Source organism: Lemur catta, chromosome 1 (assembly GCF_020740605.2).
Source record: "Lemur catta isolate mLemCat1 chromosome 1, mLemCat1.pri, whole genome shotgun sequence".
NCBI classification, from domain to species: Eukaryota; Metazoa; Chordata; class Mammalia; order Primates; family Lemuridae; genus Lemur; species Lemur catta.
The window spans coordinates 271,493,456-271,521,370 of NC_059128.1; the positions used below are offsets into that span (position 1 = coordinate 271,493,456).

General features: G+C 36.2%; 1 protein-coding gene and 1 non-coding gene across 5 annotated transcripts; one reads left to right on the forward strand and one right to left on the reverse strand.

The window, feature by feature from the left end:
• Positions 1-564: 564 nt before the first annotated feature.
• On the forward strand, positions 565-27,472 carry USP16 (ubiquitin specific peptidase 16). 4 transcript variants are annotated; one of them, XM_045540508.1, is made up of 18 exons: positions 565-705; positions 4,079-4,180; positions 6,472-6,650; positions 10,142-10,245; positions 11,016-11,119; positions 12,032-12,219; positions 12,775-12,870; positions 13,472-13,602; positions 13,905-13,992; positions 15,032-15,110; positions 16,347-16,438; positions 16,809-16,865; positions 17,773-17,949; positions 20,017-20,680; positions 21,749-21,843; positions 23,111-23,197; positions 26,786-26,942; positions 27,043-27,472. In XM_045540508.1, the coding sequence occupies exons 2-18, from the start codon at positions 4,120-4,122 to the stop codon at positions 27,165-27,167; spliced, it is 2,484 nt and encodes an 827-aa protein (XP_045396464.1). In that variant the 5' UTR covers positions 565-705; positions 4,079-4,119; the 3' UTR covers positions 27,168-27,472. The 4 variants fall into 4 exon arrangements, with proteins under 4 accessions (XP_045396464.1, XP_045396465.1, XP_045396466.1 ...); XM_045540509.1 differs by having other exon boundaries at positions 12,035-12,219; XM_045540510.1 differs by lacking the exon at positions 4,079-4,180.
• Positions 4,245-4,349, reverse strand: LOC123630947. Its single transcript, XR_006732874.1, has one exon. It is a non-coding gene; the product is annotated as a small nucleolar RNA U13 (small nucleolar RNA).
• Positions 27,473-27,915: the final 443 nt, after the last annotated feature.

The following is a 27,915-nucleotide window of genomic DNA, read 5'->3' on the forward strand; positions in this document are numbered from 1 at the left end:
TACTGTGTCTTCCCTATTAAATTAAAACTCCAGGGCAGAGAGGTCCATGTGCAATTCATTTCAGAGAGGGCTTGACACAAAGTGTGCACTTAAGTATTTTCAACGAATAAAACAAAGGTTTGAAAATTTTACCTCCTGCAATTTCTCTTTAACATCATCTTTCAGTTTTGCTTTAAAATTCACTCTCGAATTTTATCTGTTTATTCTGATGTGGTGCAGTAAGGTTAATTCAAGAAAATTTATGTAGTCAATTATAGAAATTGACAGGATTAGGGGAACTGAGAGAAATTTAAATGTTTCCCCTCTTAGCCAGCCTTCATATGTAATGTGCTTAAGAAAGGTAACCGTCCTGGAGACCCAAAGGCTCAGACCACCAAGAGGTACCCACATTTTAGAAGTATTTAAATAACTTCATAGTGACACCTGAGCAGGAAAAGTCCTTGACAGCCAAACACCTTCGCGTGGTAGCTGCGCCCTGATTTCCGGGCCGGGCTGTGCGCAGCCGCAGATTAACAAACGCAGAGCTGAGGGACCCTGGGGCCGAGCCATTTCCCATAATGCCGCGTCCCGGAAGTTGTTGTTTTGTAGGGGTCACTCTGGCTTCGGTTCTGACGCTCTCTATTCGTCACCGCGAGGAAGACGGAGCTGGCTGCCCAGCCGAAAGGCCCATTAGAGGTGATGCAGTTATGGGCGCTGTCGCCGTGGGTGAGTTCTGGCCCCACTGATTCAGAGTCACCAATCGCCTGACTTCCTGTGCTCGGAGTGCCCGAATTTTCCGCCCCAACCTCGTTCTCGAAGGCCCTTCTTGAGCGTGTTACCCGGCTCTTTCCTGGTACTGCGTTCTCATTGGCTGCGTATCTTGTCAATTCCAGGAGCTGGCAAATGAATTGCCGGTGCTGGCGCCCTTCTCGACCCCGTAGACTCCGAGGATCCCCCGTGGGTGCGGAGCAGTTGGAAGGGGTGGGGAGGGGAGGAGAAGTGAGATGTGGCAGGCGACAAGCAAGTGGTGGGTGGCGCGCGGCAGGGAGCACCCTACGAGTTGGGGCTGGGTTTGCAGCCGCGTCCATACGGTTGTTTGGAAAAGCAGGATCTGTCACCTGTCCGAATGGATGCTCTTAGGAGAGGACCAATCTATGCAAAACTTGAGACTTGCTGACAGAGTTTCCCACACGTTTACGTTTTCAATGGAACCGAGTAGGCAGGGGAAGACGAGGAGAGCAGAGAGAGAAGGGAATTGGATTAATGTGAGAGCTGGCAAGACTGGCTTTGATTTAAATTTTGTGGCGAGTCCTGCAAAGAGTAATTTGACTAAGACGCTCATTCTCATCCGAAGACTCTACCTGAAGAATCCTATAAATTGATGTTTTATAGCTGATGGCAATCACAGTTCTCTTCTTATGACTCATTAGTTACCTTATAGTTGTCAAAAATTTACTGGAGCTCTTTCCGCAGCATTGGAATGACCTACTATGTTCTCAGTCTGCAGCAATTACAATTCGTCTTTCAAGTTTTTCTTTGACGTCTGAGCTATTGCAATCCCAAACCAGATTTACTAGTGCTGTCTTCGCTGCTGCAGACTTCTGACTGCTTCATTCTTCACCCTTTTTTTCACCAGAACCTGTCTGCTTCATTCTTATGCACCTACCTTTGCACCTTGTAATCATCCTTTATGCCTCAGGTACTCTTCTATTTTTCTATTTCAACACAAGAAGTATTTCTTGACCTACTGTGTACTAACGCTATGCGAGATGCTATAGGCAATTCAGAAGCTATGCCTAAAACCATTTCCTTCTCCAGAACTTCAGATTCCAGATACAGATATAACATGCGTCCAAATTAAAGGTTTAGGAAGCAGTTCACTATAGTATCTGATAAGGGGACAGGATGAATAGTGCGCATTATAAACACTGGAGAAGTTCAGTGGAGAGGTTTATTTAAAGTAGCATGGTTGCCTAAGACTTCATTGAAATGGAGAGCTTGGAGAATTGGTAAGATTTGGAGAGGTGTAGAGAACATTCCAGCTAGGCACCTAGAGAGGGGCAAAGTGTTGTGGAGTGGAGTGTACTGAGGAGATGAATTTGATTTGGTGGGGAAGGAAGGGTGGTCTTGGAACCCAAAGATCTGCGTTTTTGTTTTTTTTTTTAATTTTTTTAATTTTTTAATTTTTTCTTTTCTTTTTTTTTTTTTGAGACTGAGTCTCACTCTGTTGCCTGGGCTAGAGTGAGTGCCATGGCATCAGCCTAGCTCACAGCAACCTCAAACTCCTGGGCTCAAGTGATCCTCCTGCCTCCGCCTCCCGAGTAGCTGGGACTACAGACATGTGCCACCATGCCTGACTAATTTTTCTATATATTTTTAGCTGTCCATATAATTTCTTTCTATTTTTAGTAGAGACGGGTCTTGCTCTTGCTCAGGCTGATCTTGAACTCCTGAGCTCAAACAATCCTCCCGCCTCGGCCTACCAGAGTGCTTGGATTACAGGCATGAGCCACGCGCCCGGCCAAAGATCTGCGATTTTGAAGTGTTGTTATGAAAATCAGATGCAATAATGTTTGGAAAGGGCTTTGAAGATCAAAAGCACCATACAATTATAACTTTAGTGGGTTTTTTGTTGTTGTTGTTGTTGTTGTTGTTGTTGTTGAGAAGTAATGAGAATCAGGATCACCAGAGAATTGGAACCAAATTATAAAGGCCGCTGAGTGCAAAGTTCAGGAGTGTGTATTAGGAAACTATTAATATTAAATGCTTTCAACCAAGAGTGATGTGATAAAAATGGGATTATTGAAATGATGCACAGATTAGAGGGAGTTGGATTGGAGGCAAGAAATTGCGGTTTTTATTATCTTTCTGAAATCTACAATTCTGGATAAGTTATATTAAATGTTATTTGTAGAGTGAGAGAAAATGCGTAAACTTTACCTCATTTTATATATACCCATATACTTCATGTTCCTTTGTTGTTTGTTCATTGATTTTTTTAGTAAACATTTTATGTTATCATTGGAAAGGTGTTCTTACCAGTTGTTCTATATGGCACTCATTTTTCATACAAACTGTTTTAACTTACCTTCAATTACACTAATCCGTCAAGAACTGTTATAAAAGAAGGAATACGTCTAAGATTCTAAGCCAGGGCAGTGATGACTGCTAACTATCAGAATTAGCTGGAAATGTTCTCAATATATATATGCCAGGCCCTACTTTCCATTTATTGAATCAGAATTTTAATAAGCATCTCAGGTAAAATAAGTATTATAGTCATTTAAGAGATTTGACATTAACGAGTTATTCTAATGCATGTAAAATACAACTTTTCAATATCATATTAAAGTTAAGTATACCTGTATATATGTTCTCTTTGTGTTTTCTGATTTTGAATTGTTGACTAAAAAGATGAAGATTTGATGGGCAGCTAGATTTGTCATAGCGTTCCAGACTGGTTTGGGCAATAATATAATGTAAGTAGTTGAGAATGCAGTTATAATCAGTTCTCATTTAGCTAATACCCATGGGAAATCCTGGCATGGAAAATGCAGAACATTGTATCACTTTTTATATTTTGCTTTTAGATTATTTTGCAAATTTTCTAATTCCCTTTAGGAGGTTGTTTTCAGGACTGTGTTAAATTTTTCTTAGAGAAATTATCAATTTCATTTGCATAGACTACAGAGCTAAGAAAGGTGGCTTAGAAAGAAAGGAAATCAATCTTTGTTTTAAATGTGCCACCACTATTCCACATTTATGTAGTGAGGTGTCAAATTCATAGTAGTGTCAAGTTCTAAGACCTCTCAAGATCTGTATAAAAAGACCAAGTTTCACTCCTGACCTTTGCATTTATTGAAAACCTCTTAATCTTGCTAAGAATCAGTTTCCCAAGCTATGAAAAACAGAAGCAATACATCTATTCTAATTCAGAGTTCTTATTGAAAATTTGATGATATACGTGAATGGTCTTTGTAAATTTTAAAAGTATGGTAAACATGCAAAATATTATATGTGACTTAGTTATATTGGTATCTCCTAAAGAAATATAAAACATACTTTTTTTTGGTTAAGCTAACTTTATCTTATTTTTTAGATTGTTGTTTTGTGTCAATAAGTAATCCATAAAGTGCCACCATGGGAAAGAAAAGGACAAAGGGAAAAACTGTTCCAACTGATGATTCTTCTGAATCTTTAGGTATATTTCATTGAGTCTTTTTTTTAAATTTATTTTTAATTAATTAATTTATTTTTTAAGTTCATATCAGACGGGTAATGTTGCGGATGTTGTAACAACGTTTGAGGGAGGCACATATCACACATGCGAATGAAGACCCAGTAATCATGCTTATGAACTACAAAATGAATCTCATTAATTGAATCTTTAGTGTTAATGTCCCTAAATGGGTATATATTTAAAATATAAAAATGAGATCAAAGTATATATTATTGTTATATAATCTGCATTTTAATGTAATGTTTGTATCTACATGTCACTTAATAATCTTCTACAACATTTTTAATGGTATGTTATTCCATTGATATAAAGGACCATGGGTGCATGTTTCATAATTTATTTAGCTGGTTCCCTACTGTTCAAGATTTAGGTAATCTTTAACTTTTTAGTATTATGAATGGAGCAATAGTAAAAACATCTTTGCGGCTAAGTCTCTGTGCGTATCCAGATATTTTCTTAGTATAGATCCTAGAAGTAGAATTGCTGAATTGAAGGGTATAAATATTTTGAAGGCTCTTTTGATTCTTTTGCTAAATTCCCATCTAGAAATGGTTTGCTAATTTACAGGCCCCCTCATAATAAAGTGCCCATGTCCCTGGACCTTTGTCAATACTGGTTAGTATTATTTGTAAATTCTGTGCTGATTTGAAAGTTGAAAAATGGTACCTTCCTTTTTTTAGTTTGTATTTCTTTGACTACTACTGGAATTCAGTAGTTTTTCCACTGGATCTCATTTGCATTTATATTTCTTTTCTTGGTACCAGTTCATCGGACGTAAAGCTAATTGTGACACTTGACTAGTTTCTAAATCTCCTGTGTCCCTGAAACAACTCAGGCTCTTTAGAGTGGTTTATAAAGCCTTTTACTTATCTGTCTGAAACAGAGTTTTTAGTTTCAGGTCCAGCTGCTTGTTTCTACCCATTGTATGATTCTGCTATTTGCGGAGGCAGCATGCACTTTTGCATGCCTTTGTTCATGGGATTGGAGATTGCCCTTTACTCCCTAAGGTCATGGTTTAGAATGTGAGCTATGAAATCAGAAAGACTTGAGTCCACATTCTGGCATAGCCACTCTGTAGTTATGTAACCTTGGGCACTAAATCTTATTTTTTTTCATTTTCATTGGGACTAATAGTGTCTTCCTTCTAGGGTGATTGAGAGTTAAATGAGCTAATGTATGTAAAACATTTAGCAAGGCTCATAGGAAGTATTTAATTAACATCAGAAATTTTTATCACTATTAATATCTTCCAGGACTGTACAGCTATTACCTCACCTGTGAAACTTTTGGTGACTTCAGCCTTCTCTTCTTGTGCTGCTACAGCATGTTTTGGAAATTCTTATACCTTAATTTATTAACTACCTCCTGCCAGAACGTGAGCTACTCAAAAGAGAAGAGCTGTGACTTGGTCCGTTTTAGGTTCCTGAACATCTAGCACAGTGCCTGGCCTGTAGTAGGTGTATTATTGACTGAATGAAAGAATTTCTCTACAAACCTTTAAAGATAAAGAGAATCATAAACATGATAAAGGGCCTTAATTTAAAGGAAATAGCCAAATAAATTGAAGTGAATTTGTAGGGGTGTTGGTGATTATATTTAGGACTTCAAAAAAGCAAAATTTCAAATTTGTATAAAATCTCTTACATATTCATCTCATAATATTCAAATATCAAATAAAATTTTATGTTTTCAGATTTTTTAACACTTTGTTTATAGAGTACAGTTGACCCTTGAACAATGTAGGGGTTAGAAGTGCTGAACCCTTGCACAGTCAAAAATCTGAGTATAACTTTCACTTCCCCAAAACTTAACTACTAATAGCATACTGTTGACCAGCAGCCTTACCAATAACAAACAGTGATTGAGACATATTTTGTATGTTATATGTATTACACACTATGTTCTTACAATAAGGTAAGATAGAGAAAATAAATTGTTATTAAAGAAATCATAAGGAAGAGAAAATGTATTTACTATTCATTAAGTGGAATTAGATGACTGTAAAGGTCGTCATTCTTGTTTTCTTGTTGAGTAGGCTGAGGAGGGGGAGGAAGTGGAGGGATTGGTCTTGCTGTCTCAAGGGATGGCAGAGGAGAAAGAAAATCTACATATAAGTATACCTGAGTTGTTCAACCGTGTGTTGTTCAAGGACCAACTGTAAATTCATTTTTGAAGTTTGAATGAAGGAAAAGTTTTGAGATTAACTGAAGAAAGCTATTTTTGACTTCATATATTATTATTTATTTTAATAGAACCTATGTGCAGACACATTAGAAAAGGATTGGAACAAGGTAATCTGAAAAAGGCTTTAGTGAATGTGGAATGGAATATTTGCCAAGACTGTAAGACAGACAATAAAGTAAAAGATAAGTCTGAAGAAGAAACAGAAGAAAACCCTTCAGTTTGGCTATGTCTTAAATGTGGCCATCAGGTACGCTTACATTTTGATCAATATGGGATTTTAGAAAACTCTTTGAACTTGTTTTAGAAGGTATTGCCTAAAAGTGAAGTATGGGTGACTAGGATATCAGCTGGCGTGGGTCATGTTCTCTGGGGAACTGATTCTGAGACTGAGATTTGTGCATAGGTGATTTACAGGGAGTTGTTCTCAGGTACCACACTAGTAAGGGAGAGAGGGAAGCAGGATTAGGCAGAGGGAGAAGTTGAACCAAAAGGCAGTTGCAATAGGGTCTCAGCCGATCCCACAGTGAACTCTTGCCTGAATTGAGGCAAAGGGTCAGGCTTTTCTGCCTGTAGACCAGTTGTTGGACATGGCCTGCCCCTGGAGCGAGGGGAGTAACCTTGGGCAAGGTTGAGGATAATTCCTAGGGATAGACCGACTGGGCTGTGAGCTCTTAGCAGGCCTCATTCCCGGCAGCTGGGGGAATGAGTGCCTTGGTGTTGTTAAGGGATGTGTGGGGTATCTGGTTAGCACGTCACAGTGTCTCCTACACCAGCTCACAGGTATTACCGTGTACTAAAAGTCAGGGCCTCTCAGTCACCCTTAGTGTTGGTAGGTTAAGTTTATATGTTAGGAAACTGGGCTACCAGGAAGTTTTGTCATGAGGCTTTAAGATGAGGCATACAGCTAATTTTTTTTTCCACATTTATTTAAGTTGAAAATTTTACTGAGATAATTATAGATTCACATGCAGTTCTAGGAAACAAAATGGAGATACCTCTATATACCCTTTGCCCAGTTTCCCCTAGTGGTAACATTTTATAAAATTCGTATATCACAACCAGGATATCAACATTGGTGCAATCCACCAATCCCAATCAGATCTCCCCAGTTTTATTCTCTTCATTTTTGTGTGTGTGTATGTGAGTGTTATGTTCTGTATGCTTTTGTCAACTATGTAGACTCATGTATCTACCACCACAATCAAGGTACTGAATAGTTCCAACATCACCTGGATCTCTTATGTTGTTGCCCATTTATAGTCTTACCCACCTCCCTACTGCCACCCATCTCCCCAGTCCTTGGCAACCACTAGTCTGTTCTCTATTTCTAAAATTTTGTCATTTCATTTCCAGTTGAATGCTGGAAATGAAAAAAAGAAAGTAGTCTTAAAAATAAATAAAAATGGAGATAAAAATAAAATTTTGTCATTTCAAAAATGTTATATACATGGACTAATACAGTATGTAACATTTTGGGATTAGCTTTTTTTTTTTTGAGACAGGGTCTCACTCTGTCTCCTGGGCTAGAGTGCAGTGGCATCATTATAGCTCACTGAAACCTCAAACTCCTGGGCTCAAGTGATCCTCCTGCCTCAGCTTTCTGAGTAGCTGAGACTACAGGCATGTGCTACCATGCCTGGCTAATTTTTTCTGTTTTTGGTAGAGATGGGGTCTTGCTCTCGTTCAGGCTGTTCTCAAACTCCTGGCCTCAAGTCATCCTCCAGCCTCGGCCTCCCAAAGTGCTAGGATTACAGGTGTGAGCCACCGTATCCAGCCAGGATTGGTTTTTTTCACTCAGCACAATAACCTGAAGATTAATCTAAGTTGCGTATATCAAACCTGTTCTTTGCTGAGCAGTATTTTATGGTATACGTGTACCACAGCTTGTTTTACTGTTTGCATGTTGAAGGATATCTGGGCTGATCTCATTTTTTAACAATTAAAAATAAAGCTGCTATGCATATTTGTGTACAGGTTTTTGTGTGAACTTAGATTTCATTTCTCTAGGATAAATGTACGAGTGCAGTTGTTCGGTCCTGTGGTATAATAATTGAATGGTTACTTTTTTAAGAAGCTGCTAAACTATTTTTCAGAGTAGCTGTACCTTTTATAGTCTTATCAGCAATGTATAAGTGATCCACTCTCTACGTTTTTGCTGACATTTAGTATTTTCACAGTTTTTTATTTTAGCCATTGTAATAGATGTATAGTGATGTATCATTGTAGTCAATTAAAAAAACTCTGTTTGAAAAGAATATTGTTTATTTGTTATTGAGAGGTTTTAATTGTAACCTCTTAAATATATATGGCAAGCACGGATATATTTTGCTTTTTCAATTTTTCAGAATACATTTCCTATTATAAATTTCATTTTACTGTCTTTTTAATTCATAAAAGTAAGACAGTGTCAATATTAACCGTAGTTTTTCCCCACTAGTTATCTTTTGCACTGTTGGCTAGTGATTCTTAAATATTGTTTCAAGACATCTCATTCTTATGTTTCAAATGATCTCAAATGGTGTTATAATTTTCAAAATTAATATCAAATTTTAATTCATTTATTTTGGAATTAAATGTTGAGTGGGATAAATTAAACCAGTAGTGTTTGATATTATAGCTAAAGAATTAGAAGCCACTGATACATATTTCTCCTCCAGAGTATGTATTTAATTGCAATAGAAACAGAACCAATTATTGTAGTGCAGTCCAAGAGTCGGTAACTTGCTTCAGATAGGTACATGGTGAAGATGTGTTTCTTAGCAGTGATCTAACCAGCTGGGGGCAGAAAATCTGATTGTGTCCTTTTATGCATCTTTTAGGTGAAAGTCTCCCATTTACTTGTTCAATTAGTTCTTATTGGCCACCTCCTATGTGCTAGATTTTTTGGTAACAGAAAGATTAATTGTATTAATTTGAGCCTTCAGGATTTGTAGTCTGGGGAGAAAAGTTATAAAAAACTAAAGTGCAAGGTAGAAAATAAAGAATGCCACAGGGAATTTATACCATATTTTATAGGAGTTTATTTACAGGAAGAGTACAGTATTTTCTCTTCTGGTAGGATAGGCATTGGCTTCTGAGAGGAGGTGGCTTTTGAGCAAGATTCTGAAGAGTGGGTGGGATTTGGTAAGGTGGAGTGATGGTAAAGGATTCCAGGATAAATAGAATAACAAGAACAAAATTGTATAAAGCACTTTGTTTTTAGCTGGAAGTTGGTATGTGAATAGAATATGGTAGTTAATGCTGGAAAGGTAGCTTGGGGTCCAAGGGTGTCAGGTTTGTTCATTAGGAGTTTAAGAGAGCAGTTAATAATTTTTGAATTGTGTATGAACAGAACTTTGTTTTAGGAACATTAAACTGAAACACTATGTGGCCAAAATTTTGGGCATGAATTTGCATGAAGGAGACTGAAGTTAGGGGAATTTTTAGGAGATTGTTAAGGAGTCTAAACCAGACCTAATGAGTAATAGCATTAGTGTGCATTAAGTAGTGTGGAAAGTTGGAGAGGAAGAGTACTTTTAGTGCATGGTTTTTAAAATACCTTCTTCCTTAAAAGTCCTTCGTTGCTTATGGATATTTAAGTTTTAACAAAATCCAGAATCTACTCTATAACATTTTATTCTCGAAATTGTAAGAATGGCAGAATTTCTTCAGCCACTTCCTTGTTCATGATAGATTTTGAATTCTCTCCTCCTTTGATAAATTTTTGTGGCTTTGAGGTTTATGATTTTGATTTTTTAGGGCTGTGGCAGAAATTCTCAGGAGCAGCATGCCTTGAAGCACTATATGACGCCAAGATCTGAACCTCACTGTTTGGTTCTTAATTTGGACAACTGGAATGTATGGTGAGCTTCAATTCCTGTGCCTGTTGGGTAGAAATTATTTGAAATATTGGAGAATGGAAGTGTTTGAAATGTTTATGAAGCAAGAAACTTAAATTTTTCAAAATATTTGTTTAAATATCATTTTCAGAAGGCTAGAGAATGTAGTGTTATGAGAAGCTTTTGCTTATTGGACAAACACAAAAATTATAGCATGTAGAAGACTTAAGAGTCTTCACTCTTTTTTCTTGCTTGTGATATTATAAGGCACATGATGGAGAGTAGGATACTAAGAACAAATTTCAGATGCACAAGAATGTAGTAAAATTTTGGCCATAAAAGTAAATGTCAGGCTAGTATGTTATATTTGCTGTATTTTAATAGCATTAAAACAAATTTTTATGTCATAAAAAATCATTTTCACAATAGTTTTTACTGAACATCATCTACCACTTATAAAATTTGTTAATTTTGTTGGTGTAGGTCTATATTCAGAAGTATGTATATAGAAAACACTTTTGATTTTAATGTTGTAACCAGGCCAGTAAAAGGTTTGGAGTTTTTCACAGTACTATTTAAATGTATAATAGCTATAATTCTGGCTAACTTTGCTAATGATAAACCAGAGTTAATATGCGTAGTCTTCTTCAAGAAAACATAGAATTTTTATTTTTAGTCTCTCTAATAGAATAATTTGGCAGTTACACACTTTGGGTTTCAGAAATCATAATTTATCTCCTCATTTTTAATTGTCAGTTTGTCATTTTTCTTCTCTGTGATCATTTGGGACATAGGTGTTACATATGTGATGATGAGGTCCAGTATTGTAGTTCAAACCGATTGGGTCAAGTGGTTGACTATGTTAGAAAGCAAGCCAGTATTACAACTCCAAAACCAGGTAAAGTGATTTCTTTATTATAGCATAAGTCACTATAATGTTGATTTTTGTATCTGCTGATATTTAAATGTATTTGTTATGCTACCTAGCCTTATATACAGCTGAGTGACATTAGTGATGGTTGATTTCAAACTATGAAACTATTTTTGGTTTAACTTTAAGGTGTTAGAAGGGATGCAAGAAATGATCTCATCAGATGTGGTGAAGGGTCTGCACTAAAGTAATGGGCAATAGGCCTATTCCCATAACCCTGGCCTGGACTTAACTGTAGATCTGTTTTCTGCTGTGTTTACTGTGGTACATTTTGTAATAGCAAGATTTCAGTCTGTCTGCTGGGATGATACAAAAGTAAAGTATTTGTAACTCCTTCTCATGGTCAGATACTTCTTAGGTTCTATCTTTCCATGCGTAATTAAATTAATTGGTTGGCATGTAGCATTTGCTTTAAGCTTTTTCTTTAAATCATACCATCACAAGTACCTTTGTCAGAGCCAGAACTGTTTTTTACTTCAGTATTGGTTTTTGACCCACAGAATTCATTTGAAAATTTATTATATGTCCACATTCTTTACTTGATTGTTTTCTACTCTAATTTCACAAGGTAAGATATGCTCATTTGTAAAGAATTTTTGTGTAGTAAAAAGGGGAAGATTTATACTGAAGCATATACTCTTTTGTTTCACTTGTCGGACTAATGCTTTTATCAGTTCTGAATATTTTTTGTTTATTGGCTCTTCTTTCTTTCAATGGTAATTTGCCTATGTTTTTTAGGTAACATTTTAAAATCAAATAGGTGGCAAATAATGTTATTAGATAAAAATCACAAATTCTAGTATTCCGTCCTAAGTATAACTTTGCATTTGGTATGACTGCATTACACATTTTATTAAATCTTTTCTTCTTCTTTTAAAGCAGAAAAAGATAATGGGAACATTGAACTGGAAAATAAAAAATTAGAAAAAGAGAGTAAAAATGAACAAGAGAGAGAAAAAAAGGAAAACATGGCTAAAGAAAATCCTCCCATGAATTCTACTTCCCAAATAAGTGTGAAAGGACTCAGTAATTTGGGAAATACATGTTTCTTCAATGCAGTTATGCAGGTGCCAGTGTCAATTTTCCCCCCTTTTAAAAAACCTAGCCTTTTCCTCATAGGATCTGTTTCTTAGAGTATTGAGTTTTTCCCCTAAGTAGCTTATTTCTATGTATTAAAAAAAACTCAAGGACATGTTTATTGCGTGGCAGTAAGACATTGGTAAGCTCTGGGGTACAGTGGGATCTGAAACAAACATGGCCCCTGCCCTTCTGGAGCTTGCACTGGGGTGGGGGAAGCACAGAATAATCTAGTACAGAAACAAATATGTAGCTACAAGTGGTGGTAAGTGGTGGGGGGCGGGTAGGGATAGCTCGTTCCGATTGGGTGGTGGAAGAATGCCCATCTGAGGTGATGAATAGTCCCAGAACTGAAGTATTTATGAGCCTAATAAGAGTAAGGAGAGGAACATGCTGTGACTTTTCATTTCCCAAGTATAGGTACAATAAAGATTTCAGTGTTGGTTGTGATTTTCTAATTTGGTAAAATAGACACTTAAGAAATATTTGAATGAATTGATTTGCGTTTAAATAATTTTCCTTTTCTTTTTCATCCTATATTTTAGAATTTGTCGCAAACACCAGTTCTTAGAGAACTACTAAAAGAAGTGAGAATGTCTGGAACAATTGTAAAAATTGAACTACCTGATTTGGCACTAACGGTATGTTCTTTAAAGTTTTCTTTTATAATTAGTGACTTTACTCTTGTGAATATGCATATTACAAATTATTTTAAGGAACTGACACTCATTTCCAACTTTTTGTTTGGTTTTAGTTTATTTTAGGCTGCCAAGTTAAACATTTTCAGGCTAATAGAAATTATAAGGAGCTCTTACATTTGTTTGCTCTGGGTATGCTCTGTTTTTCTGTGCTTAGGAAAGTGTTTAGCCTCCTTCTTGGGGATGTTGTTTATATTTGTGAAGCTCTAGGCCTGCATTATTATTCTTAACATCTTTTAATGTGACTCTTAAGCTGTGTAGCTGAATAAATGTTACCTCATCCATTTTTGTTATTTACATTTTGCTTTGGCTCTTTTGGTTCTTGGGTAGTTAAGTTCCTGATAATCTAAAACTAAAATAGTAGAGCTGAATTCTTCATAAGACAATCCATTACCAGAAAGTTTCTGTATCTTTTGGTGTATATTTTAAACTTTTTAAATAGGGCAGCTGTGTCAGGAACATTGGTAATGTACATTAACTAATTACATTTTGTAAATGATTCCAAAATTTGACTGAAGAAAGTAATTTTTATTCCTCTATTTAGGAACCCTTAGAAATAAACCTTGAGCCTCCAGGCCCTCTTACTTTAGCCATGAGCCAGTTTCTTAATGAGATGCAAGAGACCAAAAAGGGAATTGTGACACCTAAAGAACTCTTTTCTCAGGTCTGTAAAAAGTGAGTATCCACTTTGATTATGCTTTCAGTGCCTCAGATGCTGAGAAATAATATAAAAAAAATTGATAGCATGAGTCAACCCAGTACATATATATTAAATCATAGTTTATTTCATTTGGATTTTAAAAAATGTACTCTGTGTGATAATTAAATCTGCCAAGGGTGTTATTGGGCTAAACAGAAATTTTGAGCAACTAGATCCCTCTTAGATTTGGGATATGATCCTAAGATTCTGTAAAAATGGCTTTGTATTTTAGGAGACTCATCACTGCCTATCTGTCTTTGTTTTTGTTTTTCTGTAGAGCAGTGCGGTTTAAAGGCTATCAGCAGCAAGACAGCCAGGAGCTGCTTCGCTATTTATTGGATGGGATGAGAGCGGAAGAACACCAAGTTAGCATATTATGACCATTGTATTTTATAATCCCATGTTTATGAACTTGTCTGTCATTTGATATCCTAAGGGTTATTAAAGCAATGAAAGCTAGTTATGAGGCCATTGCACTTTTAAATTTTTTCCTATACCACCTTTTTCAACTGGTATGTTTTCATCATTAGATTGAATTAATAGAATTAGAAATGATCTCTTTCTCATGATGCCTTAGTTTACTTGATGTTTACAGCATTATTCTTTAAGGGTTCTTTTGTACTAGCCTCTGCTAGGAGAGCTGCAAAGTATTAGAAAATGTTTGTGCTCGAATGATTCCCAGTTCCAGTGCACCCTTACTCATATTCTTAGTGTGGCTTAACACAGTATTTTGAATCTAGGAAGTATTTTCATTTTGAAAGAGTCAGGGAACATTTGTTGCATTTTAAAATCTTTGTTAATTGCCAGGATATAAAATAATGTATTTGGGGATGTGGATTAATAATATAATAATAATAATAATATTGATAACTTATGTTTCTTTTGCACTTACTTTATGCCAAGCATTGTTCTCAGTGTTTCATATGAATTAATTTACTTAGTTTTCATAATGTTTCTGTGAGGTAGACGCTGTGATTTTCTCACTGCATAGATTCTGAAGTAGGGCGTAGAGAAGTTCAGTACCTAGTTCAAGGTCACCCGGTAATGATGGAGCCGGGCTTTGAGTGCTGGAGTCAGTCCGTGTAACTACACTGCTTCTAGGGCTACATGTTTCCGTGTCTTTCCAAAGGAGGTGGGCATGTTCTGAAAAGCTTTGGTTTGAATGGTTTAAGATCTTCAAATGATAAGATAGATACCATTTTCAGGGGGTAGTGATTGCTTTATAGGCATTCTTTTTAGCTCCTTGAATTAATTTTGAAAGTGTGATTTTGGAAGTATTAATTTTTACTTCAGTAAATCTGGGGAACCACATCTTGATCACTTTCTTGACTTGATTACATATATTCTAAGGAAAATAAAATTTAAAATTTAATAGTATATATATATCCATTTTATTACTTTTAGAGAGTGAGTAAAGGAATTCTTAAAGCATTTGGTAATTCTACTGAAAAATTGGATGAAGAACTAAAAAATAAAGTTAAAGGTAATGTCTAACTTTTTGAACTAAAACACTATAGTTGAATTCCTTTGTACCTCAGGACAAGATTGCTGGCACATGTATTTCAAATCCACAATTATTAACATAATTTCCCTTATCACCATGATTTTTAAAAATTATTCAGTACTCCAACAGTGAATATTTTAGAAAAATTTAACGTGGTATATTCTTTTTATGCATTACAATGAAATTTATAGAGGTAGAGTTAAGATGAGTAACAATTTTATTTTTCAAAAGCTGAAAATTATAATTAGCAGTAATACATGAATTATAAGTGTGAATTGTCAGTAGCTGGCTTATTAATCACAGAGCCAACTGAGTTCTTATTGTGTGGCATGTAAAGATTTAGGACAGATTTGTGCTAAATGTGGCTGTCGAGTACTTGAAGTGACTGGTGAAACTGAGGAACTAAATTTTTATTTTTATTTAATTATAACTAAATTTAAATGGCCACAAGTGACTAAGAGCTACTGTACTGTAAAGCACAGGTTCAAATCAACTCATAGCAACTCATTACCTCCTTGGTGCCTTTTAGAGCCTGGCGAGTAACAGAATTGTTGTGCCTGCTGGCAATATCTGTCATAAAAGTGTGCTTCTGTGTAAATGGACACATCATTTGCATAATGCTTATAAGGTGTTTGGAAAATTGGCTGACCAGGTAGTAAAATTATATTAAATTTATCACGATTATTTCTGGGAACACAGAAAAATTAAAAGAGGATTTTGTTTGAAATATATTTCTGAGGTTTTTGTTTTTGTTTTTTAAAATATAAAAAGAGTTAGGTGTTAGAGTTCATAAAGCAAGTTACAAGTATTTTGTTTCTAAATTTGCTGCTGTGGTATCTTTCATCAGTCCTGAATTTTAGAGTGTTAGAGCTAGAACTAGGGAGCTAGACTCTGATTCAGCCTTGTCCCAGCTGCTGCTTTTACTAATGGGATTAGTGATATGCGGAAGGCCTCACTGATTTGCACAATTTATTTTCCACTGACTAGATCTTGGGTAAGAACATTTTTTTCTTATTCATAAAAGGTGATTGTGTTAAATTTTATTACGCTCAGAGGTGGAGTGTATGCTGTATAAATTATGTTAATTATGAATAGAGAAAAAAGTCTTTGGGAAAGAGAATTTAAAATACAATTTTAGAGGTTGATACATAAGTAGTTTTAACTTTTCTTATTCAATTATATAAAGGTAACTGATAATTTTTTTTTTCTTTATAGATTATGAAAAGAAAAAATCAGTACCAAGTTTTGTGGACCGTATCTTTGGTGGTGAACTAACTAGTACAATCATGTGTGATGAATGCAGAACTGTAAGTAGATGTGGTGTGGGCTGGATTCATTCGTTAATATTCATAGAGTATGGTTTATCAGTTATTTCTTTCAAAAACAGAAATGTTTAACCTTCATAGGATATTCTTTGTTGAACTATCTAAATATGGCTGGTTCTTTGCTGGAAATATCAGCATTCCTTAAATATTGAAGAGAAGTTAGTTTAACATTTTAGTTTATTTTCGTCAACCCAAAGTTCACAATGTTGTGTGATTTTTCGTTTCAAATTTTCTTAAGCCTTTGTTTATTTTAAAACCAACTCCCACCCCCCAGAGCAGGGAGAATCTTACTATGTAATGTTTAAAGTGAATCTTTTCCTTCCTTTTACGTTTTCTTTTTTGATTGGTTAAGGTCTCCTTGGTTCATGAATCTTTCCTTGATTTGTCTCTCCCAGTTTTAGATGATCAGGTAAGAATATTGAGTTTATTTTATTAAAGTAGATTTTTTTTTTCTCTGTTAGATTTTATGGAGAAAGTCTTGTCACCTTTTTCAAGTTTGTACATTTAGCTGATGGAGAAATTTTTCTTAATCTATTTGAGATAGAATAATTTTTAGGATTTGAATAAAAAATGGGGTAAATACTTTTTTTTAAGAAAGAGGATATATCTAGAATACTTTTTAGGTAATTAACTTGATTGGTTTACATATAGAGAAGTATTTTCCTCATATTAAAATTACTATTTATTTTCATTATTTAAGACCACAAATCCCTTGCAGACTTAGGTTCAAAAATGTTAAATAGAGTTTTATCACAGTTTTAAGCCATATTAGTTTGGTTCCTTTTAAGTAGTAGTAGGAAAAGAGAGAGTGTGTTATGAATATTGGATAAATCATTATTCAACTTTATATGAATTATGAGTCCCTTGGCTTGTTACTTAGTGATTAAAGTCTCACCAAACTTATTTTATTTTCTCTTTCTCTCAAACTGTCATTTACATGCAAAGAAAGAAAAGAAAAAGGAGTAATATCTGTAATGTGAAATATAAATCACTTATAAACAGAAAGTACATTTGGGAATGGACATATTTGCAGTGTGATAAGCACGTATCTAATAAAATTCATTGTATTTCTGTTACACTTGCATGTGAAGTTGCCTTTTTGCTGTTTCATTGGTTTGCTTGTTTTCTCAGTATGTGAAGATTGCTTTCTAGTATATGAGATTAATACATTTTGTCTTGGATATATTTTTAAATATTGTGGAAAATAAAACTAGTATAAAATAAGAGTAGAAAAATATTTAGGTAACATGGATGTTGTTTTCACCAAACAGTATTAGTAAAATTTCGCTTTTGACCTATATTCTCTCCATTTTAAGAGTGGTAAGAAAAGTATAAATGATAAAAATCTGAAAAAGACAATGGAGGATGAAGATAAAGATAGTGAGGAAGAAAAAGATAATGACAGTTACATAAAAGAGAGAAATGATATGCCTTCTGGAACAAGTAAGCACTTACAGAAAAAAGCAAAAAAGCAAGCCAAAAAGCAAGCCAAGGTGGGTAATTAGGATGAAAATCATGCTTTTCTGATTTTATGTTTTGAACTATTGAGTTTGTAGGGTGAATGACCTTAGCAGATATGTCTGTTATTTTATTAGTATATACAGCACTTCCATCTGGCAATTACTGAATTAGGTCATTTTATATTCTTTGCAAGGAAATTGCTTTGAGTATACATGAAAAAAATGTGCTTTTTAACAATCTTGTATCACTTGTGACAACTATTTTTAATAAGTTTAGTTCTTTTTTAACGTAATTTTTTGAGGTAATACATTGACATTCACAAATTTAGAAATATATAAATGCATACAATAAAGTCACCCTCTCACCGCTGTCCTTTTATGACATAGACAACCACTTTCATTGGTTTCCTCTGTCTTGGAGTTTCTCTTGGAAAATATGAGCAAAGGCAAATATAGTTTTGTTTTTTATCTACCTGTTTTACTTATATGCACTGTTATGGACCTTGTTTTTTGTTTGTTTGTTTATACTTCGTTAGATTCCTGGAGACCTTTCCATTCTAAGATACAAAGCTGCTGCTTATGTTTTTTTTAAATAACTGCATGGTATTCTGTGTTATGGATGTACTATAATGCATTTAGCCATTTCTTTATTGATTTAGGTTCTTTCTAGTCTTTTGCTGTAATGGCCAATGCTGCAGTGAATAACCCTATACATATGTCATCTGTAGGGTAAATTTTGAGATAGAGGGATTACATTTGTAGTTTGTTTATATTCACACCAGCAATATATGAGACTTCTTGTTTCTCCTTATCCTTAACAGCTGTATGTTAACAAACTTCCAGATTTCTTTTTTCTTTTATGAGATAGCATTTTGCTCTGTCACCTAGGCACGAGTACAGTGGCTCCATCATAACATACTATAACCTTGAACTCCTGGGCTCAAGTGATCCTTCCTAACAGGCTTCCTAACAGCCGGGGCTACAGACATATGCCATCACAACTGGCTAATTTCTTTTTTAAAATTTTTCATAGAGATGGGCTGTCTTGCCCGGGCTGGTCTGAAACTCCGGGCCTCAGGCAATCCTCTTGCCTTGGCTTCCCAAAGTGCTGGGATTATAGGTGTGAGCCACTGTGCCCAGCCAAACTGAATTTCTGCCAGTCTGTTGGATGGAAAATATTATCTCAGTGCAGTTTTGTTTTGCATGTATTTTAATATAAATGGGGTTAAACATATTTTTATGTTTCACAGCCATTTGTGTTTCATTTTCTTTGAAGTGTTTGCTGCCCTTTCCCCATTTTTTATTCATGTGTTACTGTTTTTACTGAAACACATCAGAAAATGTTTGTGTCCTGTATGCTGTTCTTCATCATTCTGGTATTACAGATTAGCCTCACAGGGACTGTCCTTTCAGTTGCAACAAAAATGCTAACTCCTTTGGGTCTTTAGGCATTCTAGTAATGGGAATCTTGATGAAAGGCCTTTCCCACCCCCCTACCTGGAAATAGGGAGCAAGTGGCAAAAAAGGTGATCTCTGTACATGTGGCTCCCTTGCTTCTTCACTAACTTTGGGCCATTTTTTTCCCAGAATGCTTTCATCTACTTCTCTGACCAAAGCAGTCCTGTACTGTGCATCCTTGAGTTTTTAGTTTGTTTTTTTATCTCCTCAGTGAAACCTTTACCTAATAATTATAAATCACATGGATTCTTCTCCTTTTATTGTGTGTGTAGTTAGACCCACCACATGGTTTAACACTTTGCTTCCTGCATTTAACAGTCTTAGTATTCTGTCTGATTACTCTGTTAGAGACCATGTCTAATACATATTTTTATTTCCCCAGTGGGACAACTTTTTTGATATTTGGTGATGGTTTATTCCTGATTTCATTTAAGGAACTTTTATTTGTAATATATGTGATCCCTGCTAGTAAAGGAACTTGTAAGATTAGATTCTGAGAGTGAACTTTTTCTTACAAAATTATTTATTTTGGATTAAGTAACAGACCCTGCTGTAGTATATGTGCACTCCTTCATTCTTTTCCTTTTTTTCTTTCTTTCGCTCTCTTTTCTTTGTTTCTAATGTTTTTTACTATTTACACAGAACCAACGAAGGCAACAAAAAATTCAAGGAAAAGTTCTTCATTTAAATGGTATCTGTACCATTGACCATCCTGAAGATAATGAATGTGAGGCTGAAATGTCACTTCAGGGAGAAGTGGATATTAAATCCAACCACATTTCCCAAGAGGAAGTTACACAGAAAGAATACTGTGTTAACCAGAAAGATTTGAATGGCCAAGAAAAAATGATAGAAAGTGTAACTGACAATCAGAAGTCCATAGAGGAAGTAGATATGAAAAATGTCAACATGGATAATGATCTTGAGGTTTTGGCATCTTCTCCCACTGAATGTACTAGGAATTTAAATGGTGCCTACCTGAAGGAAGAGAGCAATGGAGAAGTGGACATTTCTAGTGGTTTCAAAAACCTTAACTTGAATGCTGTTCTTCATCCTGATGAAATAAATATAGAAATTCTGAATGACAGTCCTACTCCTGGGACAAAGGTATATGAAGTTGTAGATGAAGATCCAGAAACTGCTTTCAGTACTCTTGCAAACAGGGAAGCTTTCAATACCGATGACTGTTCAATCCAGCATTGTTTATATCAGTTCACCCGTAATGAGAAACTGCGAGATGCGAATAAACTGCTTTGTGAAGTATGTACACGGAGACAGTATAATGGACCAAAGGCAAATATAAAAGGTATTTAGATTCCCTCACTGTAAGTAAAATTAATATTCAGGGTCACATCTTGCGCCGCACAGGTAGAGTACTCCTATTGTAATTGTATCAAAATTTGGATGGCATGAATGAGTGCCCTCCTGTGTGTAAATATTTTAATAGAAGGATGGAAGAAGCAAAACTTTATTGAAGTGGCTAGTACTCTGTGGCATCCCAGCAGCAGTTACAGTGGGGCACTTCGCTCTCCCACACCTCTTCCTATGGGGTAAATCATCCCATTGGGATGCTATCACCACAGCATCCTGACAGACAGTGGCTATTTCTTGCCTCTCGGTTCCCTGTGAGCGTCTGTGATGACCTTCGTCTCCCTTGGACCAAGGAAGTCACACTTGACTTCATCGGTGTACTAATGTGACATGCCCAGTGCAAGGTACTGGGAGGATAGTGCTTCCTTACAGTCTCCCTCAGATATGGAAGAGGAAGATACTGACAGTTCCCCTCCTGCTCCCCTTCTTTTTCAGTTTGGGTAAGTGGGCCATGGATTCCTAAGGAGTTTTACAAGAATTGTTTCAAAATTCTAGCTTTTTATTTATTTACATGTAGATACAAAAAGTAAGTTGTGTTGATTTTATAGCAGTTGTGTTTGTTTCTGAAGTAGGCACTGGCAATCTGTCATCTATGGGCCAAATTTAACCTACTGCCTGTTTTTTATGGTCTCTGAGCTAAAAAATATTTTTTATAGATGATTATTTGCAAATGATTTGATGATAGGGAACACTAACTTTGAACCCCAAAATATTATGGCTTTTACAATAATTTCATTCTTCTCTTTAATAGAGTATAATTGTCCTCAATTATTATATTTTTATTTCATTAGTAAGAATTTATGGAAATTTTTCTCATACATAAATACCTACAAAATATCTTTGATTTTGCCTCTTTGTCCACAAAGCCAAAAATATTTGTCTGGTCCTTTATAGAAAAAGTTTGCTGATCCTTGCTTTAGATGTTTGAAATGATTTTATAGTAAATTTGAAATGCTTTAGAAGTCTAAATTTTCACATTGCTAAAATTTCTTCCTTTTTCTAGGTGAAAGGAAGCACGTTTACACCAATGCCAAAAAGCAGATGCTAATTTCTTTTGCTCCTCCTGTTCTCACTCTTCATTTAAAGAGATTTCAGCAGGTACTACTTGTTTGTTACCCAAAGTTTGTTTTAAATACATAACACCTACTTTATTTGTTATTGTCTCAACATATTACTGCTTTGGTTTTCTGTTACTTCTTTTTTTTTTTTTTTTTTTTGAGACAGAGTCTTGCTGTGTTGCCCGGGCTAGAGTGAGTGCTGTGGTGTCAGCCTAGCTCACAGCAACCTCAAACTCATGGGCTTAAGCAATCCTACTGCCTCAGCCTCCCAAGTAGCTGGGACTACAGGCATGCGCCATCATGGCTGGCTAATTTTTTCTATATATGTATTTTAGTTGGCCAGATAATTTTCTATTTTTAGTAGAGACGAGGTCTCACTCTTGCTGAGGCTGGTCTTGAACTCCTGACCTCGAGCAATCCACCCGCCTCGGCCTCCCAGAGTGCTAGGATTACAGGCGTGAGCCACCGCGCCCGGCCGGTTTTCTGTTACTTCTTAATTCTGTCTTCAAAGAAGTAGGAGAGTAAAAAAATATATATATGCAAGACAAAGATGCAGGTCAAAGTGAAAGAAAATTTAGACACAATCCTTCCTCAGATTTACTAGAACTCACGTTGCTTTTTTTTACTAAGGTTAACACCTTACTTTAACCTTAATTTCAGACTTAAAAGACGCAGTGTACTATGTATATCATGTTTGGGAATATTAGTGATGTTTTTCTGTTTGTGTGTGGTATGATTTTTACTGACCCTTGATAAAACGGCATTGGTATCTTAGATTTTCATCATTTTGGTGACTCTGTCTTTTCTGGAAAACTTTTGCTATAAGCAGTACAATTTTCAAATTATGTTCCAAATTCCAAAGACCTTTAGGATCTTTAGAATATTTTCCCTCTTAGGGTTGGTATAGGCTTGACTAATTGGGTGGGTCTTAATTAACAATTCACAAAGCTTGGTTAGAGCATGATGCTGAGAGTGTGTTTCATACAAAAGTATTCTGCTCTTGCTGAGTTTTAAGCACCCGGAACTTCTGGTCTAATCTGGTTTTTCTGGATGGCTACTGCAGAAACATTGAGAATTTTCTCATGGGAGCAAGATTCTTAAAATGTTGGGGTGTGTGTGTGTTATATTCTTGGTATAAACAAACCAACTTCGAATTAGTTAGTGGTCAGGAAGAACAGAGCCTCCTAAGAAAATTGAACTAGGGCTGGAGGATGGTGTTCTTTTGAGCATCGGAAGGGGACTACAGCTTACTTAACATGTATAGCTTTTCCATTAAAAGAACTCAATCTGTTATCCTTCTTTTTCAGGCTGGTTTTAACCTACGCAAAGTTAACAAACATATAAAGTTTCCGGAAATCTTAGATTTGGCTCCTTTTTGTACCCTTAAATGTAAGGTAGGTGAAAGTGGTGTTTTTCAGGAAAGTCCTTTAAAGGCAAATCGTAGTTTAACAAGTACAGCAATAGCAACTCACATAAGTATGAAGTTGATAAGAATTGTTGAGTAGAATGGGTCTTCGATCATTGTGCCTTTATAATTTGAAGATCTGTGATGAATTATTTTGAAGATTAGGTTATATGAGTTAAACATTTGGAGCCCTCATTATTATGGTAGACATTATCTTGTGAGCTGAGGGCACGAACATAAAGCTGAGCAGATATATTAATGGATAACCTCAGTTTAATGTGGTTGAGTGTTAAGGTTGGTATATATAGAACTGGGGTGATAAACACTTAACCTGGCACATTGGTGGTTGAGGAAAGGTTCTGTAAAGTAGACCATACCTCAGTGAACACTTAAGGAGTAAAAGTTAGTATGATGAATCGAGATGAAATGAGTTTTGTAGGGAGAAAGAATAGCAGGAAGAAAGGTGTAGCAGTGTAAAATAGCATAATGTGTGCCAGGGACTGGTAATATAAACAGTTCTAGAGCTTATGGTACAAGGTGTAGGGGGAGTTGGGAAATGAAGCCAGAGAAGTGAGGTAGGAATGAGGTTTTGGAGGGCTCTCATGGTGAGGAATGGGGACTTTATTAGGTATGCAGTGGGGAGCCACTGAAGAGTTTAAAGCAGTGGGGTGACATGATCAGATCTATATATGACGTAGGTTACTTGCTTAGGTATGGAGGCTGGATTTTAGGAGGGAAAGACTAGAGGCAGGGAAACCAGTTAGGAGGCTATTGCATTAATTCAGCTAGTAGATGATGAAGACTTAAAGTGGGGCAGGAGAGTGGGAGATTGAAGGGAGATTTCAGGAGGTAAAATTAACTGGATTTATGATTGATTGGCACTAGAAGGTGAGGCAGAGGCCTTTAAGTAGATACTGAGGGTAGCACAGAAAGGAGTTGAGGATGATGCCTGAGGACTGGCTTGAGTGAAACTAGGCAGATTGGAGTACCGTAACTGAGGTAGGAAATACAGGGAGAAAAGCAGGTTGGGAAATAGAGAAAAGATAGTGAGTTCGGTTTTGGATATACTGAGTGTCAAATATTTTTGAGATATTCATGTTCTTAGTCTAAAAAGCATTTAGATACACATGTCTGAGGCCCAGGGCAGAGAGGATAGGATTAGAGATAAAGATTTGGAAATTAGTATGTATATGGTGGTTAAAACTATGAGAAGATATGGGATCCCTTGTGTATAGATGATCCTGGAGAGGGAATGAGAAGAGGTGGCCAAGGACAGGATCCTGGCAAGTATGTGGGTGGAAGAGACAGAGGTAGACGGTGAGGACATCACAAAGGATCTCAAAGAATCTCCTTGCTGAAGCAGAATTTGGAGAGTTAAGGCTGTGCTATGTACTATATTCTGATTTCAAATATTTCAATATAAGCATATTAATAAAGTCTTACTTTTTATGTAAAATTTGAAATGATGGGATTCTCCCTTCTTCCCTCCCAATTTAAAATTCTCCAAGAATGACAGCTGGTGGGTTGTCAATTGTAATTATTTTTATATTAACACCGTAAGGCGAGGCCACTTTGACTGGTAAGTAGAAATACCTTTGGTTAGATTAGTTTTGAGTACAAGGTCACCAGAAATCCATCTTTTGCCTAAAATGCCATTGCCCTCTGTTCAATTTTCTAGGAAAGGAGACTAAGTGGCCTCAGAATCAGAATATCAGAGAAAAGGACTGGAAACTATTTATGGATTAGGCAGTAAAGAGGTCATGGTCAAATTTTTCAAGAACAGTGTTGGGAACTTAAGTGGGTTGTGGAAATAAAGTATGTAGATAAGTTAGAAGCTTTGTTGAAAAGGAAAAGTGGTAGATAGTGAAGTTTGTGTTTTTTTTTTAAAGTGTGGGAGACCTAAGTAGGTTTGTAGGCCGAGAGGAAAATCTAGAAGTTGAAGATACAAAACAGAGTTGATTGAACAAAATCCTGGGAGGCTGGCAGGGCTGGGCTGAGGACAAGAAATTGGAGTATGATCTTTGAACCAAAGGGAGGGAATACTGGATACCTCATCTTCCTGAGAATGGATAACTTGTAATCGGGTAGGTTGTGTCTCAGTTTTCCTGAAGTGGGAGGTGAGGTCACTGGTAGAGAAGAGTTAGGGGATAAGGAGAGAGGCAGTAAGAGAGTGGTAAAAGTTTGGGTGTTTCTGTGAAGGGCATCTTGGAAGAGGCAGCTAAAACTGAGGACAACTTAACAAGAATATAGTCACACTGAGGTCCCTGACAAGTTGGATCATATAATTTTGTTTTCTAACAACAGCAGCTGCTGTCTGGTTTTGGGGCTGAGGAAGGTACACTGTAGGATTCAGGGTGAGGTTTTGTGATGAATCAGATGTGGTGGCAAAGTTGGTGCTGGTTATTAACAGAGGAGATTATTGGTAAGTGATACATGTGGTTATTGTGCATTTGAATCACCTGGGAATCAGACCTACAAACTCTGATTCTGTGGGTCTAGGGTAGGGGTCTAAAATTCTGCATTTTTAATAAATTTTCAGGTGATGCTGATGCTGGCTGTCCACAGGCCACATTTTGAATAGCCACGGTCTAGACTGCATATGGGAATGATGCCAGAGGCTTCATAAGCTAGGAGAAAATGAGGATTGGAGAATCCTGTTAGGTTAGGGAGTACAGAATAGGTGAGACCGAAGAGTTGGAAGAACGGAAGACCTGTGGACCGAGACTAGAAAATAGTAAGATTTCTGAAAGCAAACAGTTTTAAGTGATGCCAGGCCCAGAATCCAGTCTTGGTTGTGGTTGGCTAAAATGGAATGGCAGTGAAAACCCTTGAGGATCACAGATGGACAGAATCTGTTGAGGAAGCTGACAGGAGGGAGTGGAGAAGTACAGCTCTTCAGTGAATACAGAGGCATAGACTGCAGAGATGAGGGTAGGGATAGTACTATTGAAGGGCAGTGATGCCCACTCAGGAGGACTTTTTACAAGAGAACATAAATAGTTGTATTAAAGTGGCCCCTTGCTCAGAAAATGCCTGTACCTGTTTGTCAGCCTTGTCAGCCTATGGCATACGGGATCTTAAAAAAATAAGTAGCGTCCACTCTGGTGGGGAAAGTGAGCACTTTCAGAGAGGTTGAGTGTCTCATTGACTCCCTAGTGGGTATTTGAATTTGGCACAACCTAAATGCTATCCTCCTGTTGAGTGCTTACACTTTGGGCAGGGACCAGGATAATAGTGAGGGTTGTTAACAATATTTTGGAATTTTGGACTTATCCTAAGGCTTCTAAAGAAATTGGCAAATTGAATTGTTAGTTTCTGGGCCAGTAACTGTGATTACATCAAGTGACCTGTGGTTTATGGTTTTTCCAGTGAGGAAACAGCAATATTCTCATAAAAACAGAAGTGTATCGGTAGGTTGAGAAGAGGTAGAGAGTAATAGTCAAGTTCAGACTCACGAATGATTTCTGCATTCTCAAAGTAAAGGTTAAAGACCTTTTGTGTAAATAGTGTAAACTTGTCTTGCCAGTGAGATCTATAAATAGACTAGAGCTAACTTGAATTCTATTCATTTTTAAAGAATGTTGTGGAAGAAAATACAAGGGTACTGTATTCCTTATATGGAGTCGTTGAACACAGTGGTACCATGAGGTCAGGACATTACACTGCCTATGCCAAGGCAAGAACTGCAAATAGTCATCTCTCTAATCTTGTTCTTCACGGTGATATTCCACAAGGTAAGATATTTTGGAGAATTCAGGCATTCAGATTATGACAAGACCAAAATATAATGAACTTGAATCTTTCTATTTATAACTTTACATTTCCTCTTGACAGATTTTGAAATGGAATCCACCAAAGGGCAGTGGTTTCACATCAGCGATACACATGTGCAAGCTGTGCCTACAACTAAAGTACTCAACTCACAAGCGTACCTCCTATTTTATGAGAGAATACTGTAACAGTATCAAAAAGTGCTTTCTCTGGAAACACATTTATGGCTTTTATAATGGCTGTAATAACAACAATAAAAAAATAAAGACTAACTATAAATCATGTTCACTTACCATTAAATACATGCCAGAAGAAATCATATTTACATATGGAAGGGAAAAAAATACCTAAAAATTTACAATGGTTTTTGTACTGTCACTGTGGGTTTTATTCGTGCTTCTAGTTTCTGGTAAGGAAAATTGAATTACTTAAGTCTTTTGTGCATAGTATGTGTGGGTGGTAGGTCACAACACATCAATAAGCTGACTTACCCCCAAAATTTGTTTTATTACTTAAAAGATTTTAAGTTCTATTAATTTACTCTACTAGGTATCACTTTAAAAAATGTTTCAGACTGGCTAATGAAAACTTGATTATAAGTGTGTTAATTTTATAAGCATAGATATTTGGCAGTAGTATATATTAATAATTGGGGAAAACACATGTATCTGTAGTCCATACTATGCATAAGACCTCACTCTGGACTTGCTCTGTGCCAGTGGTCAGCTGACCCAAGGTAGACACAAGCCAGTCTCATTTCTGGGACTAGGTATCAAGTCCCCCTTAATGTCCCAGTATTTGAGTTATATGCAACCTAAAGCAGCTTAAGGACACAAAGCCTGTCCTAACTTCTTATAAGGTTCCCTTCCACAATGAACCCTTATAACTTTCCATGGTGGTAATTATCATTCCTAATACCTGTTGAGTTTATTGAAG

Excerpts from the sequence above, each read along its gene's own strand:
- USP16 (XM_045540508.1), top strand. The coding sequence starts at position 4,120 with ATGGGAAAGAAAAGGACAAAGGGAAAAACTGTTCCAACTGATGATTCT. Across the intron at positions 6,651-10,141 it reads GTCTTAAATGTGGCCATCAG|GGCTGTGGCAGAAATTCTCA; the intron begins GTACGCTTACAT and ends TTGATTTTTTAG. Across the intron at positions 13,603-13,904 it reads TTTTCTCAGGTCTGTAAAAA|AGCAGTGCGGTTTAAAGGCT; the intron begins GTGAGTATCCAC and ends GTTTTTCTGTAG.